General features: G+C 46.2%; 1 protein-coding gene across 2 annotated transcripts in view; it reads right to left on the bottom strand.

Moving 5' to 3' along the window:
- The window catches only part of NAA35 (N-alpha-acetyltransferase 35, NatC auxiliary subunit), a 109,143-nt gene that overhangs the window by 84,868 nt on the left and 7,417 nt on the right, over window positions 1-16,858 (bottom strand). For both annotated transcript variants that reach the window (XM_069762456.1, XM_069762463.1), the window contains exons 7-11: window positions 16,392-16,458; window positions 16,277-16,320; window positions 8,102-8,152; window positions 7,799-7,882; window positions 7,602-7,716 (exon numbers count right to left, since the gene is read on the bottom strand). In XM_069762456.1, coding sequence (XP_069618557.1) covers window positions 7,602-7,716; window positions 7,799-7,882; window positions 8,102-8,152; window positions 16,277-16,320; window positions 16,392-16,458 — 361 coding nt within the window. The remainder of the gene's footprint in view (window positions 1-7,601; window positions 7,717-7,798; window positions 7,883-8,101; window positions 8,153-16,276; window positions 16,321-16,391; window positions 16,459-16,858) is intronic.

The following is a 16,858-nucleotide window of genomic DNA, read 5'->3' on the forward strand; positions in this document are numbered from 1 at the left end:
GCCACAGCATCGGTGCCCACTGCGAGAGGATCACGGGACCTTGAGACGAACCGAGGGACCTTCCTGTTGATACGGGATGCCGTGAGGTCCACATACGGATTCCCCCATTGAAGACAAATCTGATGGAAGACCTCCTGATGCAAGGACCATTCCCCTGCCGCGAGGCCCTCGTGGCTGAGAAAGTCGGGGTCCCAATTGTCCACGCCGGGGATATGCACCGCGGATATCACCGGAACCGTTGCCTCTGCCCAAAGGAGGATCTTGGATACCTCGGCCGAGGCCAGAGAACTCCGAGTCTGTCCCTGGTGGGTGACATATGCCACTGCTGTGGCACTGTCCGTCTGGATCCGAATTGGCAGACCCCCGAGAATGTTTTCCCAGTGAAGGAGAGACAGAAAGATGGCCCGAATCTCGAGGACATTGATCGGCAGGGATGATTCCTGCGTCGACCAACGACCCTGAACAGTTAGGTGACGAAACACCGCACCCCAGCCGAGCAGGCTGGCGTCCGTCATCACCACCTGCCAGTGAACTGGAAGGAAGGACCTGCCCTGGGAGATGAGAGGTGACGTCAGCCACCAGTTGAGGGACCGTTTGTTCCGAGGAGAAAGCCGAATCGGACGATCCAGGGAGAAGACAGACCTGTCCCACTGTGATAGAATGGCCTGCTGAAGAAGTGAAATTGGGCGAAGGGAATCGCTTCCAATGTTGCAACCATCCTCCCCAGAACCTTCATGGCCGATCGGAAGGAGGGAAGCCGAGGACCCTGGAGCAGGCGAACCTCCCGCCGAAGGATGGATCTCTTGTCTTCGGGAAGGAGGACTCTGGTCTGACGAGTGTCGATGAGCATGCCCAGAAAAACAAAGAGCTGAGAGGGAACAAGACAGGACTTCTTCCTGTTGACAAGCCACCCGAAACAAGCTAGAGTGTCGAGGACGATGGACAGACTTTCGTGAGCTTGAGAAAAAGACAAGAGCCTTTATGAGGATGTCGTCGAGGTATGGAAAAAGTACCAGGCCCCTGACCCTCAAGATGGCTATCAGCTCTGCCATGATCTTCGTGAAAACCATGGGGGCACTCGCGAGACAGAACGGCAGAGCGATGAACTGAAAATGCTCCTGAAGTACTGCAAAACGCAGGAATTGGTGATGTCCCGGGAATATCGGGACATGGAGGTAGGCGTCCTGGATGTCTATGGAGCACAGAAACTCCTGAGCCTCCATGGAAGCAATTACTGAATGAAAGGATTCCATCCTCAAGTGTCTGAGACGAACCCTCTTGTTCAGCAATTTGAGATCCAGAATGGGACGAACCTTGCGATCTTTTTTCGATACGACAAAAAGATTTGAATAGAACCCTGTGAAACGTTCTTTTTCTGGAAAGGGGACGATTACCCCGGATTTGAGGAAAGAAGCAATGGCTGTAAAGAAACCCGGAACTAGAGCGGGGTCTCTTGGAGGTCGGGTTTCAAAGAAACGATCCCGGGGCTGTGAAACAAATTCTATTTTGCATCCTGAGGATACAACTTCTCTGACCCATGCGTCCTCTACTAAGGAGATCCAGACGTCTCTGAAGAAGAGACGGCCGCCCAGCCTGGGAAGTGGGCTGGGGTCTTGTTGTGAGTCATGCTGAGGTGGACCTTCCATAACTAGACCTGGATGATCTACCTTGGGAGTAGCGAGGGCGCCAGGAAGGAGTGGGTCTAAAGGTTACCTTTTCTTGACGTGCCTGTGGCCTCTGCTGTTGGGCAAAGGAAACTGATGCCGCGAAGCGACGAAAGGGCCGGAAGGACCGAAACTGCCGCCTAGGAGGAGGGCGGCGAGGTTTAGACTGGGGAAGAAGGGAACTTGTTCCCCCGTTGGCGTCCTTAATGATTTGGTCCAGCAGAGAACCAAAGAGACGTGAACCCTGAAAAGGCAGACTGGTAAGGGACTTTTTTGAAAACAAGTCCGCCTGCCAGGCCTTGAGCTAAAAGGTCCAATGGATGGCCACAGCATTGCTGGACACCTGAGCCGCACAAGACGCGGCATCCAGGGAAGGGGAGACCAGGTACTCACCCGCATGGGAAATCTGGTTAGCAAGCTCTGCTAGCTGTCCAGATGGGGTCCTGTCCAGGATGCCTCTATCGTTAGAGTCTTTCAGAGATGCTCTGCCGGATAGCGGAAAGACCGTGTTGGCGGACAGCCTGGAAACTGGAGGATCCACCGAAGGAGAAGCAGTCCAATTAGCGGTGAGCTCCGGAGAAAAGGGATATAAAATGCCAAGGCGCTTTCCTCTCTGAAAGCGTCTGGTCGGTTTCTCTCTTTCTCTGGTCAGGATCTCCTCGAATTCAGGGTGAGGAGCGAAAAACTTGGAAGGTGGTTTTGACCGTCTAAACGAAACCGCCTGATCTGCGGGTTCCGTAGAGGAGTCTTTGATGCCACAGGTCTGATTTATCGCTCCAATGAGGTTCTGATCCATATCCCTCATGCTAGAGATTTGGTTCGGGTCCAGCTCCGAAATATCCTCCGAAGGCGCATCTGAGAACGCCTCGCCTGACACAGGGGAGGAGGTCGATCGCAGAGAAGGGCCGTGGGGCGAGATGGAACGAGAAGAGGACTCAGACCGGCGTTCCTGTCTGGATCTTTTGTGGCCTATATTGTAAATCTCGGAAGGAGCTTCCTGCGACCCGATGGCTACTGTGAAAGACTGCAGGGGCAGGCGATCGAGTCTGGGACACCCGTGTGAGATCCGCTACCAATTGTGATAGAGAAGAGGCCAGCCTGGGGTGGGGACTTCACTCAAGCGGAGCAGCGGGAGGATCCTGGGCCGTGGGGTCGCTGCAGGCCTGAGAGGGGAGAGGGCTGACCTGAGGGAAGCTTGCAGTTATAAGACGAACACGCAAAGTGTTTGACTAGGGCAGAGGAAGTAGAGGACGAGAGCGACCTCCATTAGAATTAGACATGATGAAAACGGGCCCCTAATAAATGCCAGAAGGTTAGGGGACAGGAGGGCAGAGGAGAGTGTCAGTCTGCACTGCAGAGCTACTCATGGCAGATGAGTCGGTGTCCTCCGCAAGACTTGGAAGATGCTCCTCAGGGACGGCAATCAGGGAAGGCTTCAGGGCACCCTTTTATCCGGAGCTTGTACAGAAACCGCAGGGAGATGGTGATCGAAAGGGGGACGAGGACGCCAGGATTCGTGTTCTTGGGGTGGGCGGAGTAAGGCGTTTGTGGCGCCGAAATGCGGCGCAGGGAGTAGTGGGCGGAGCTAAAACCGCCTGTGGAGCACTAAGATGACGCCGGTGGGCGGGGTTATGGCAAACGGGTGGGAGAAAAGCCCGCCCGAAAGAAAAGGAAGTGGGCAGAGTTGCAGCGCCGGAAGTAGGCCCGGGCAGAAGCCGGGGCCTAAATTAGAGGACGGCCACCGCCGGAGAAAATCGCGGCCTTGGAGCAGTGCGGCCGCAGGAATAAGAAGCGGTGCGGCAGCTAGCCAGGCTGTCGCGCCCGCACAGAAGGCAGTGCGGCCGCCGGGAAAACGAGCAGCGCGGCTGCTTCAAAGGCCGCCGCGCCAGAACAGAAGGCAGAGCGGCCGCAGCCGCCGGGGAAGGAAAAAAGCATGGCTGCCTGCAAAGGCCGCCGCGCGAGAGCGAGGTCTCTAGGAAAAGCGACAATTCCTGCCCTGCGCAGGCTCTGGTGGGCGAGTGGGTGGGGGACGGAGCTAGGACCGGACTTCTATGCACGCTTGTGTGCTAGCATCTTGGTCCTGCTGTGGGATCTATGAGGATACGGGGTGGCAGTACACGCAGTACTCAGTCCGTAATGTGGGATTACAGTTGTGACTGTTCACACTGTATCCCTTCGGAAAACCTAAAAGAAAATGACGCACATTGAGGTAGAAATGCGTCTAATGAAAGACCTGTGTCCACCTCCTACTGACACTAAGCTAAACTGAGACTCAGAATGCCAGTCGGTGGGGTGTACACTGCAGAGGAGGAGCTAACTTTTTTTGTGCATAGTGTCAGCCTCCTATTGGCAGCAGCATACACCCATGGTTTCTGTGTCCCCCAATGAGAGGCAAAAGAGAAAAATGCTGCGTTATGAGTTTGCAGATGTTTTTTGCATGATACGCTGCACACAGACGCAAATGTGAAACTAGCCTTAGATCTAGTGACATTACTACTGAGAAGCATTTCTAAACACTGCTGACCCAGAAAAGATGATGAAAACGGATACATAGAACATACAGCAACCAACTTCCTAAAGATTAAAAATAAATCAAATCTATCAGTAGAATCACCCCTCCTAAGCAGTCTATATGGGTATGTAGGTCAGAGAGGAATGAAATGATACCATGAGATCTGTGATCCGATGTCTTATTCCAGAGAAGTCCACATTTTTCTTATATGTACATGACCTGTTAAGATCTATGGGTGGGACACAGATCTGCATGAAAATCTGCCTTCAGGGCTTATGTTAAACTAGATGGTGGCCCGATTCTAACGCATCGTGTATTCTAGAATATGCATGTCCACGTAGTATATTGCCCAGCCACGTAGTATATTGCCCAGTCATGTAGTATACTGCCCAGCCACGTAGTATATTGCCCAGCCACGTAGTATATTGCCCAGTTACGTATTGCCCAGCCATATAGTATATAGCAGAGCCACGTAGTACGGTATATTGCCCAGTCACGTAGTATATTGCCCAGCCACATAGTATATATCAGAGCCACGTAGTATATTGCCGAGCGACGGAGTATATTGTCCAGCCACATAGTATATTGCCCAGTCACGTAGTATATAGCAGAGCCACGTAGTATATTGCCCAGTGACGTAGTATATTGCCCAGCCACATAGTATATAGCAGAGCCACGTAGTACGGTATATTGCCCAGTCACGTGGTATATTGCCCAGCCACATAGTATATATCAGAGCCACGTAGTATATTGCCCAGCGATGGAGTATATTGTCCAGCCACATAGTATATAGCAGAGCCACGTAGTATATTGCCCAGCCACGTAGTATATTGCCCAGCACAGAGCCACGTAGTATAGAGAGTTAAAAAAAAAAAAAAACACATATACTCACCTTCCGAAGGCCCGTTGAAGTCGTGCTATACTTACCATCCGCCGCCTTTCCCGCTCCTCTTCACGCTCCCGGGACCGCTCCATTGCAAGCAGCAGCTTCCGGTCCCAGGGCTGGTGTGAGCAGGACCTATGATGATGTCGCGGTCACATGACCGTGACGTCACGGCAGGTACTTGTCGCACACCAGCCCTGGGACGGGACCGGAAGCTGCCGCTTGCAATGGAGCGGTCCCGGGAGCGTGGAGAGGAGCGGGAAAGGCGGCGGAGGGTGAGTATAGCAGGTTTTTTGTTTTGTTTATTATTTTTAACATGACATTTTTACTATTGATGCTGCATAGGCAGCATCAATAGTAAATAGTTGGGGACACACAGGGTTAATAGCAGCGGTAACAGAGTGCGTTACACCGCGGGCCGTTACCGCTGCCATTAACCCTGTGTGAGCGGTGAGTGGAGGGGATTACGGAGCGGGCGCCGGGTAGTGAGTGCAGGGGAGTAGGGGAGGGACTAATCGGACTGTGGCCGTCGCTGATTGGTCGCGGCAGCCATGACAGGCAGCTGCCGAGACCAATCAGCGAATGAATAACCGTGACAGAAGGACAGACAGACGGAAGTGACCCTTAGACAATTATATAGTAGATGAAAAGGGGCATTACCAGTGTGAACCAAGTCATGACTGCCACTTTGCGCTAATCACTCAGAGCCCTGCATTGATATCAAAACTAAGAGTACAGCAGAAGTGAAGTTTGTCTTATTACAAACATCTGCCGCAGCAGTTGTCTTCTCAGTGATGACAGCTCTGCTGCAGAGCTGTGCTTGATCATAATCAACACAGTACAGCAGAGAACCTTCTGTACTACTGTTCTTCTCCCAACACTGCCTGCCTGAGAGATAGAAGGTCAAGTACTATGAGAGGACACCAGAAGTGCAAGCGTGTTGGTACAACAGAAGTGAACTTTGTCTCATTACAGTGTTAGCTCTGCTGTACTGTACTTGCCTGATCTCACTGTAGAGCCGTGTCTCCGCATGAGCACAGAAAGTCAGTCACTACATGACACTGGTAACGCCCCTTTTCATTTAAAATAAGCTCTGGAGGCTCATTCTCATGCAGACCTGTGACAGACTGATACAGCTCATTTGCATATAAGATTTTCTGGAATAGGACATCAGATTGCAGATATCAAGGTATCATTTTACAGTTGTACTCAAAAGTTTACATACCCCAGCAGAATTTTTGCTTTCTTGGCCTTTTTTCAGAGAATATGAATGATAACACCAAAACGTTTTCTCCACTCATGGTTAGTGGTTGGGTGAAGCATTTTATTGTCAAACTACTGTGTTTTCTCTTTTTAAATCATAATGACAACCCAAAATATCCAAATGACCCTGAACAAAAGTTCACATACCCTGGTGATTTTGGCCTGATAACATGCACAGAAGTTGACAGAAATGGGTTTGAATGGCTACTAAAGGTAACATCCTAACCTGTAACCTGTTTGCTTGTAATTAGTGTGTGTGGATAAAAGATGAGTGAGTTTCTGGGATCCAGACAGACTCTTGCATCTTTCATCCAGCCACTGATGTTTCTGGATTGTGAGTCATGGGGAAAGCAAAAGAATTGACAACGGATCTACGGGAAAAGGTAGTTTAACTGTATAGAACAGGAAAGGGATACAAAAAGATACCCAACTGAATTACCACTTCAAGGCGTCCTTCGTAAACTGGGTCTCTGTCCTGTTTTGTCACCTCTCCTGGACAAAAAACCTACCATTTATGGGTCAGGAGTGGATCAGCTAACTACTTAAAATCACCTGTGGCTAATGGGAGTGAACATGTCCAATAAGGCTTAATACAGAGAAAAAGACCTCTGGTTGTCATGCCGACCCATTAGTGACCTTTGTAGGTCACCTGTCATGTGACAGGTTCACTGATGGGCGGGTTTAGTGACACGCTTACGGTAAACGCAAGTTAAATGCCACTGTCAGAGATTGACAGCGGCATTTAACTAGTTAATAGCCATAGCTGTATCACAATTACACCAGCGGCTGTTGCCGGCACATGTCAACTGTATATATCAGCCATCAAGTGCCCAGAAAAGTGCCCGCACCAAACGGGAAGTCAGACATCGGCGTACTATTACGCCCGATGTCAAAAAGGGTTAAGAGGGTTTTCTTAAGGATTTCTTAAGAATTTAGAGCGTTTGTCTAACCATATATCCCTGACTGGGGTCCCTTTTTATTAGCCAGAAGGTAAAGCCACTGACAAAGGTGAATTGACGTGTGCAAGTACTGTATAACATATTGAGCCATTTATTTTCTACAATATTATTTTCTACGTTAACAAGAGTCAAAGGAAAATGTAGAAATTAATGCATCACAGAAGAATCACTCCATTTGTAGGATTGGCTTCTTTTCTGTACCAATGGAGACACAGTTCTACATATGATTTATACATATAAAGCTGTTGGATAATTTTAAAAAGCAGGAGAAAAAAAAGTGTACATAGCCTTTACTACATTTATTCCTAACTGGTTCTCACCGCCTTTGGTGGTGTCATTCTGGGCTTGAATCCCAAGTGAAAGGGACGTCTCAATAGCAGAGAGAAGGTCAGTTGCTTGGCTTATTAGCTTAGATGCCTCGACCACTGGACTAGTCTATAAAATAAACAGCAAACATTCAGTTATATTGCAGTTTTTGTAGTTTGAGCAACGAACCATAATGCAATCACCCCCTTACCTCTTTCTTTGTAAAAGCTATTAATACGGTAAGCAAAACACGTGTAAACTTGACTCTGGTAAATACCGCTAAGCACTGCTGGTGCTGGGGGGGAAAAAAAGAAAATATACAAAATTATAAGAATTTAGTAACATCCTTATAAAAAGTGATATCTAGTCTCTCTCTTTGCAACAAAGGAATAGAAGTTATCAGTACCAGGAATAATCCCCATGCTATGGTAAATTAATCAGACTCAATAAGGAATAATCTCCAATTGTTCTGTAGTTTTTAGTAGTGAAGTTTAAAAGATGAAGGAATTACTACCTCCAGCTCCACTTCGGGATCTCTTGCTTCACCTTGTCGACTCCTGGTGCTCTAAAATATGTTAAAAAAGAAAAAATACACATTTTTCTTCAATGTTGTGGAAAACTCTAGTTATTCCTCAGGGGTTAAAGGGACTTTTTTTTTACCTATGGGGATAAGAACTTATCGGCAGGTTCTTGCTAGCTACCTGCCTGTTCTGCCCTGCAACGATCTTTTCCAGCTCAAAAGGCGATTCTACTGTTCCCATTGATTTCACGCCACTACCAATGACAAGCTGACAGACAGCTCCCTGCAGTTTAGACAGTATGGAGCCGGCTGTCAATCCGCAAGATATCATCAGCGCAGAAAAGAAGCCACTCTGTGGACACTATGCTACCGGAAGCGGGAGAATCCTTGACAGGAGAGGACCGTGACCACTCACCCAAAACAGGCAGGTAGTAAGCAACTACCTGTTAGTAAGTTTTTAGCCCCATAGAAAGAAGTCCTGAATAACCCCTTTGCATCAGAAACTGTTTTGGCTTTTAAGCCAGACCATAATTTTAACCATTATTTTTATTTTTTTTACAGGAGGGCTTGTTTTTTTTCCTGAATGAGTTGTGTTTCTCTATGGCATAATTTTGGAGGATATATAACTTATTAAAATTGGAATTTACTCTGGGAAGAAATATAAACAAAACAGCAAATCCACCGGTGACTTTATGCAAATTTATTGTATGCATTTTTTTTTATTTCACACTACTAATGTGCTGCACAAATAAAGTGATTTCTTTATTCTGTAAGTCAGCATGATTAGAAAGAAATTTCTATGGTTTAATTGTTACTACGTTTGTACAATTAATACCGTCTGAATATAAAAATTATTTGTTTTAGATCACCATATTTTGAATCCCATAAGTTTCATAATTTTCCGTCAGTGGAGCTAACTGTGAAGGATTTATCACTAAGAGATTAACGTTGAGGACTATACTAGTCTGGCCACGCCCCCTCCTGTGATAAGCAGCTCACTGTCTATGGACTTTGTACACTGACAGCCTGGTGTGGGGAGGGTTAGCTTCCTAAGCTCGGCGACATGCTAAATCTAAAAGCTCGGATTTTGTCAGAACGGCTGCATCCAGTAATCTAAGTGACACATCGTTGCATTCAGTTTCTCTGCCTACACTGCTCTCAGATCAGGTAGCAAAAATCTGTTGACAGATTCCCTTATAAAAAAAAAAATGGGAGAGACATGCTGCATTTGTCTTTTTTATTCATTTTTAATTCATTTTTTGGTAGGACGCATAAGCAAAAAAAAACAAAAAAACGAAATTTTTATGATATTCTACACGAAATAATTGACATAACTTTATTTTTTAATGCTTTACTAACTTTCCACAGTTTTTAGTTTTTTTTTAAAGTGCTTTTTTGGACATTTGGCCATTGTAAGAGGCATGACTCATTCTCTATAGAGTGGGCGTTTTTTACGAAAAGAGCTATAGTATTTATTGCTATCATTTTGCAACACAACTTTTTGATCACTTTTGATTCAGTTTCTGTATTTGAGATAAACAGAACCAATTACGGCATTGCTGTAAACATTTTATTTTAAGGTCATTCACCATGCAAGATGAATAATAGTTTAATAGTAGATGACATTACAAATGAAGAAAATTTATGTTTTCCCCCCATCCCCCCGAAAACTTTTTTTTATTACTATTACTGTGATTTGGGGTTTTCTTAATACAATACTTACTAGTCCGACAACGGCTTCCACCAATTGCGTAATACACTTATACATAAAGTTATGGCCAAAAGTATTGACACCCCTGCATTTCTGTCAGATAATACTCAGTTTCTTCCTGAAACTGATTGCAAACACAAATTATTTGGTATTATCTTCGTTTAATTTGTCTTACATTAAAAAAAAAAAAAACACAAAAAGAATTGTCCTAAAGCCAAATTGGATATAATTCCACACCAAACATAAAAAAAGGGGGTGGACAAAAGTATTGGCACTGTTCGAAAAATCATGTGATGCTTCCCTAATTTGTGTAATTAACAGCATCTGTAATTTACCTGTGGCACCTAACAGGTGTTGGCAATAACTAAATCACACTTGCAGCCAGTTGACATGGATTAAAGTTGACTCAACCTTTGTCCTGTGTCCTTGTGTGTACCACATTGAGCATGGAGAAAAGAAAGAAGACCAAAGAACTGTCTGAGGACTTGAGAAACCAAATTGTGAGGAAGCAAGAGCAATCTCAAGGCTACAAGTCCATCTCCAAAGACCTGAATGTTCCTGTGTCTACCGTGCGCAGTGTCATCAAGAAGTTTAAAGCCCATGGCACTGTGGCTAACCTCCCTAGATGTGGACGGCAAAGAAAAATTGACAAGAGATTTCAACGCAACATTGTGCGGATGTTGGATAAAGAACCTCGACTAACATCCAAACAAGTTCAAGCTGCCCTACAGTCCGAGGGTACAACAGTGTCAACCCGTACTATCTGTCGGCATCTGAATGAAAAGGGACTGTATGGTAGGAGACCCAGGAAGACCCCACTTCTTTCCCCGAGACATAAAAAAGCCAGGCTGGAGTTTGCCAAAACTTACCTGAAAAAGCCTAAAACGTTTTGGAAGAATGTTCTCTGGTCAGATGAGACAAAAGTAGAGCTTTTTGGGCAAAGGCGTCAACATAGTTTACAGGAGAAAAAAAAGAGGCATTCAAAGAAAAGAACATGGTCACTACAGTCAAACATGGCAGAGGTTCCCTGATGTTTTGGGGTTGCTTTGCTGCCTCTGGCACTGGACTGCTTGACCATGTACATGGCATTATGACGTCTGAAGACTAACAACAAATTTTTCAGCATAATGTAGGGCCCAGTGTGAGAAAGCTGGGTCTCCCTCAGAGGTCATGGGTCTTCCAGCAGGACAATGACCCAAAACACACTTCAAAAAGCACTAGAAAATGGTTTGAGAGAAAGCACTGGAGACTTCTAAGGTGGCCAGCAATGAGTCCAGACCTGAATCCCATAGAACACCTGTGGAGAGATCTAAAAATGGCAGTTTGGAGAAGGCACCCTTCAAATATCAGGGACCTGGAGCAGTTTGCCAAAGAAGAATGTCTAAAATTCCAGTAGAGCATTGTAAGAAACTCACTGATGGTTACCGGAAACGGTTGGTCGCAGTTATTTTCGCTAAAGGTTGTGCAACACAGTATTAGTCTGAGGGCGCCAATACTTTTGTCTGGCCCAGTTTTGGAGTTTTGTGTGAAATGAGCAATGTTTTGCTTTTTGCTTCATTCTCTTTTGTGTTTTTTCATTTAAGACAAATTAAATGAAGATAATACTAAATAGTTTGTGTTTGCAATTATTTTCAGGAATAAACTGAGTATTATCTGACAGAAATGCAGGGGTGTCAATACTTTTGGCCATAACTGTAGGTTCTACAGTGTATGTGTCCACGATCAGAAACTGCTGCGGGTTTGACGCTGCAAATTTATGCAGCATCAAACCCGCAGCGGCCAGATGTTACAGCAAAGTGGATGGGATTTCTAGAAATCCTATGACCACTATGCATGCATTGTAGCCTGCGGATCACCCGCGGAGAATGACATGCAGCGCATCTTATAAGTATGGAAATTCCTCTTGTGGAGACGCCAGTCCCTGCAAGAGAAATTACATCAACAGTAATGTATGGAATGTGGCAAATGCACACAGTTCAGTGATCACATGCGAATTTACCTGCATTCAATAGAAGGAAGTGCTTTGGACGCAGCAAACATATGCTGCATCCAAAGCGCTGGTAGTTCCAGATCGTGAGCACCCGGCCTTACATGTTTTCCACCTTCTAACATGAGTCCCCCCAAAATCAACTAAACGACACCCATTCTACTTTGCCGTAACTCAGCAGATGCCACACCTGGGTGATCAATCCATCCACCCCACACATTTTCAAATTTTGCATTCTGACCTCCCTTAGGGTACCGTCTCACAGTGGCACTTTGGTCGCTACGACGGCACGGTCCGTGACGTTCCAGCGATATACTTACGATCTCGCTGTGTCTGACACGCTCCTGCGATCAGGGACCCCGCTGAGAATCGTACGTCGTAGCAGATCGTTTGAAACTTTCTTTCGTCGTCAAGTGTCCCACTGTGGCGGCATGATCGTATCGTATAACAAAGGTGTGCACGATATTGTATACGATGTGCGCATAGTAACCAACAGCTTCTACATCGCAAACACGTCATGAAATTATCGCTCCAGCGTCGTGCATTGCGAAATGTGACAGCAGTCTACGACGCTGGAGCGATAATGGAGCGATGCTGGAGCGTCACGGATCGTGCCGTCGTAGCGACCAAAGTGCCACTGTGAGACGGTACCCTAACTGTATATGTTTCTTTCCATAAGGACAATAAAATTTATCTTGTTGATAAATTCCTTTTTCCCTGGCGGTTTTTCATCCAACCAATCTTGCGATAGTCAGCCTTCCACAATCATGCGTAGCAATATCATCCATACAACCCAAAAGGCAAGTCAGCGGGTTACGCACCACATCTATTCCAGTCACCTCCTGGATCAAGTTAAGAACCTTCACCCAAAAGGGTTGGAGGCGAGTACACGAACACATCTTATGTAGCAGATCAGCGCTTTCCTCTCCACACCTGGGACACTTTGAGTCACCTCTCAGTCCTGCCTTCCTCATCCATGCCGGGGTCCTGTACACCCTATACACCAGGTATAACTGTGACACCCTTTTAGCCTCACTCAGGGAAGCCCTGGGGATATATTGAAGTATGGACTCCGACAAGGGGCCCACACCCGCCACCCATTTTTCCTTAATCCTTAACGGATGCTTCAATAAAAAGGTATCCATCAGACCCCTGTAGATCAAGGTAATGAACCCCCTCGTACTCCTCCGAGGCCCAATAAGATTCAACAAGCTATCTGACTGCAGATTCACGCTCGACACCTCATTTTGACAGTTTAGGGTGTGTCTCAACTGCAGGTACTGAAAGATTGACTTCTGGGTTAAAGGAAACTCAATCCTAAGTGTCTCGTATGTTTTAGTGACATACCCGTCGAGCAACTGAGACATGAACCAAATGCCAATGTGCCTCCACTGACCGAACCCCCGCAATCTCCTAAGCTCTGCCAACCTAGGTTCAAACCAAATTGGCGTATATCTCGTAAATTTCGCTACTCCCCTCCATTGCTTAATTTTCTGCCATACTTTCCCCATCATAGCTATCGTTGAGAATTTTTGGGGGTTCATTTTTGAATCTACCTGCTTCAAGACTGGCCAACAATGGGCCCTTCCCTACCGCGTGTTCAATAATTATTACCGCTGAAGAGCTTTGTTCTGGCTCTCCCCAACCTACCATGTGCTGGCATTGAGATGCTATATAGTAAATCCATGGGTTGGGGACCGCCAGGCCACCCTCATCCTTTGCCCTCTGCAGATGTTCCAATTTGATGCGCCCGTCCACCCCTCCAGATTAAATCCCTAAATAGAGTATTGATCCTATAAAATTTACTCTGAGGTAGCCACACTGGAGCATTATGCAACATGTAGAGGAGCTGAGGCAGAAGTATCATTTTGATCAAATTGGCTCTGCCTGCGATCGACAGAAATAGCTTCTTCCAGGTCCCAATCTTCTGCTGGAACCTCCCAAGCAAAGGAGTCAGGTTGAGCCGCACATAGTCCTCTATTTTTTCCGAAACCACGATGCCCAGATATTTAAACTCGTGTACTACTCTTAAGGGAACCCCAGGGTCGAGTCAGAAGAGCTGCCGCATCCATGGGCAACAACACAGACTTCTCCCAATTAATAAGTAATCCAGAAAGAGCCCCAAATTTAGAAATACTGTTCATCGCGGCCCCCAGAGACTCCTGTGCATCTTCCAAGAACAATAACACGTCAGCGTACAGGGCTATTTTTTCTTCATAGTTTCCATACCGAAACCCCTTTACGTCCCTGTCCCTCCATATTGCCGCCGCCAGGGGCTCTATAGCAATTGCAAACAACAGAGGAGACAAGGGGCACCACTGCCGCGTTCCCCTATATAAAGGGAAATCCCCCAACAAGACTCCATTTACCCATATCATGGCTCTTGGAGACGCATACATCAGCTGCACCAACCGTATGAACCTCTCACCAAAACCCATAGCTTTCATGACTGCCCACAAATACCGCCACTCCACACTATCAAACGCCTTAGCGGCATCTAAAGACACCACAACCCTCCGACCCATATTATCCACGTTCACCTGCATATTGATAAACAGTCGTTGAAGATTACACGCTGTAGAGCTATTGGGCATAAATCCAGACTGGTCCCTGTGTACTAATGTCGTTATCACCTTGTTGAGACGGTTAAGGTACATTCACACATAACGATATTGTTAACGATATCGTTGCTTTTTGTGACGTAGCAACGATATCGTTAATGAAATCGTTATGTGTGACAGCGACCAACGATCAGGCCCCTGCTGGGAGATCGTTGGTCGCTGAATAAAGTCCAGAACTTTATTTCGTCGCTGGACTCCTGCTGACATCGCTGGATCGGCGTGTGTGACACCGATCCAGCGATGTCTTCACTGGTAACCAGGGTAAACATGGGGTAACTAAGCGCAGGGCCGCGCTTAGTAACCCGATGTTTACCCTGGTTACCATCCTAAAAGTAAAAAAAAACAAACAGTACATACTTACCTACCGCTGTCTGTCCTCCAGCGCTGTGCTCTGCTCTCCTCCTGTACTGGCTGTGAGCGTCGGTCAGCCGGAAAGCAGAGCGGTGACGTCACCGCTCTGCTTTCCGGCCGCTGTGCTCACACAGACAGTACAGGAGGAGAGCAGAGCACAGCGCTGGAGGACAGACGGCTGTAGGTAAGTATGTACTGTTTGGTTTTTTTTACTTTTAGGATGGTAACCAGGGTAAACATCGGGTTACTAAGCGCGGCCCTGCGCTTAGTTACCCGATGTTTACCCTGGTTACCGACATCGTTGGTCGCTGGAGAGCGGTCTGTGTGACAGCTCTCCAGCGACCAAACAGCGACGCTGCAGCGATCCGGATCGTTGTCGGTATCGCTGCAGCGTCGCTTAATGTGAAGGTACCTTTAGCCAACATCTTGGCCAAGATTTTGCTATCTATCGCTAATAGTGATATAGGGCGATAAGAAGCTGGATCCCTCGGGTCCTTACCCTGTTTTGGCAGTACAACACTTATTGCCTCCCGCATGGACCTCGGCAGCTCCCCCTCCACCAGACCAGCCTCATACACCTCCACTAAGGCAGGAAGCAATATCTCTTTATGTTTTTTATACACCTCCCCTGGGATCCCATCTACCCCCGGGGCTTTATCATTGGGCATAGAGACCAATGCGGCGTCAAGCTCCTCCAAATTAAATGGGCTTTTCCAACTTTAACACCCTTCTCTTCATTTCACACATCCATGTGTCACAGTCCAATTATGGACAAGGGCTGCGGGTCTCTTAACATGACCTGGACAGCCGCATATATGTTTATAAGGCTCTTGACACATGGATGCATAAAGGCAGCCTAAGAGTGGGGCACCAGCCAAGGAACCCTGGCCATATGTATATGGGTAATCTCCCTTGTAAAAACAACCAAAGATGAAGCCATAAGAGTGTTGGAGAACTGAATATATAATCCTGTGTTCTTTTACATGCATAAACTTCTCATCGCCCATCAGGATCAGGCATTTAAAAGGAACTCTGTCAGCACAGGATTACTGTTCAAACAATGTCCCACCGCTCAGTGCTCCACAGCGGGGCCAATCATTTATATACACCTTCCCACTATCTCCACTCCCCTCTCTTTGATTGACAGCTCTGGCTTCATGGAGCCATAGAAGGGTGTATATAAACGATTGTCCATGCAATAAAGCACCGAGCGCCTGTACTTGGTTTGAACAGTCATTCAGTGCTGACAGAGTTGCTTTAAAGGGCTTTTGATGCATGCTATAGCAGCCCCTATCTTACTTCTGCAAGATACAAGGAGGTGTAAATTTAACATTTTTAGTTTTCAGCCTTCCAGGTGAGGACATTAGTTTCAGCACCAACAAACAAATATCCCATTGGTCTCAAAACAGTAAAATTAGAGATCTACTGCTCTGTAAACCTTTTATGAAGTCATAGAGATGAGCTGAATTATATTTTAGATTCTGCCAAATGGAATATACCTTTACTCTCCTCTGCAAATCATCTTCAACATCCTTCAACATTCCTGCAGTAAAAAATAATTTTTATAAATGAACAACATCCAAGAAATATTACACAAGAAATCATATATATTACCTGTAACTCGGAGATCGGTCACATTATTAGCCATTTTAAACCCATATGTCATGGACTGGAAGTCCTCCTACAGGTAAAAAATAAAACGTTTACTCTGAGGTTCCCTTTAAAACACGTATGATTTCCTTTAAAGGGGTTTTCCAGGAAAAAGCTGGTATGACTAAATTGTACAATTTACTGTTTCCTGTGTCATCACAGGACTAGGCAGTATCTGAATAATAATAATAATAATAACAATAATCTTTATTTATATAGCGCCAACATATTCCGCAGCGCTTTACAGTTTAACAGTTTCAAACACAACAGTCATAGGTAACAATGTTAACAATATAGTAATAAAGCAAAATAAGACGACCCTGCTCGTGAGAGCTTACAATCTACAATGAGGTGGGGGAGATACAAAGTACAGGTGTGTATTTACAATGATGTATTTACAGTGATGGTCCAGACATCTTCAGGGGGTGGGG

This window comes from Ranitomeya imitator, chromosome 1 (genome assembly GCF_032444005.1).
Source record: "Ranitomeya imitator isolate aRanImi1 chromosome 1, aRanImi1.pri, whole genome shotgun sequence".
NCBI classification, from domain to species: domain Eukaryota; kingdom Metazoa; phylum Chordata; class Amphibia; order Anura; family Dendrobatidae; genus Ranitomeya; species Ranitomeya imitator.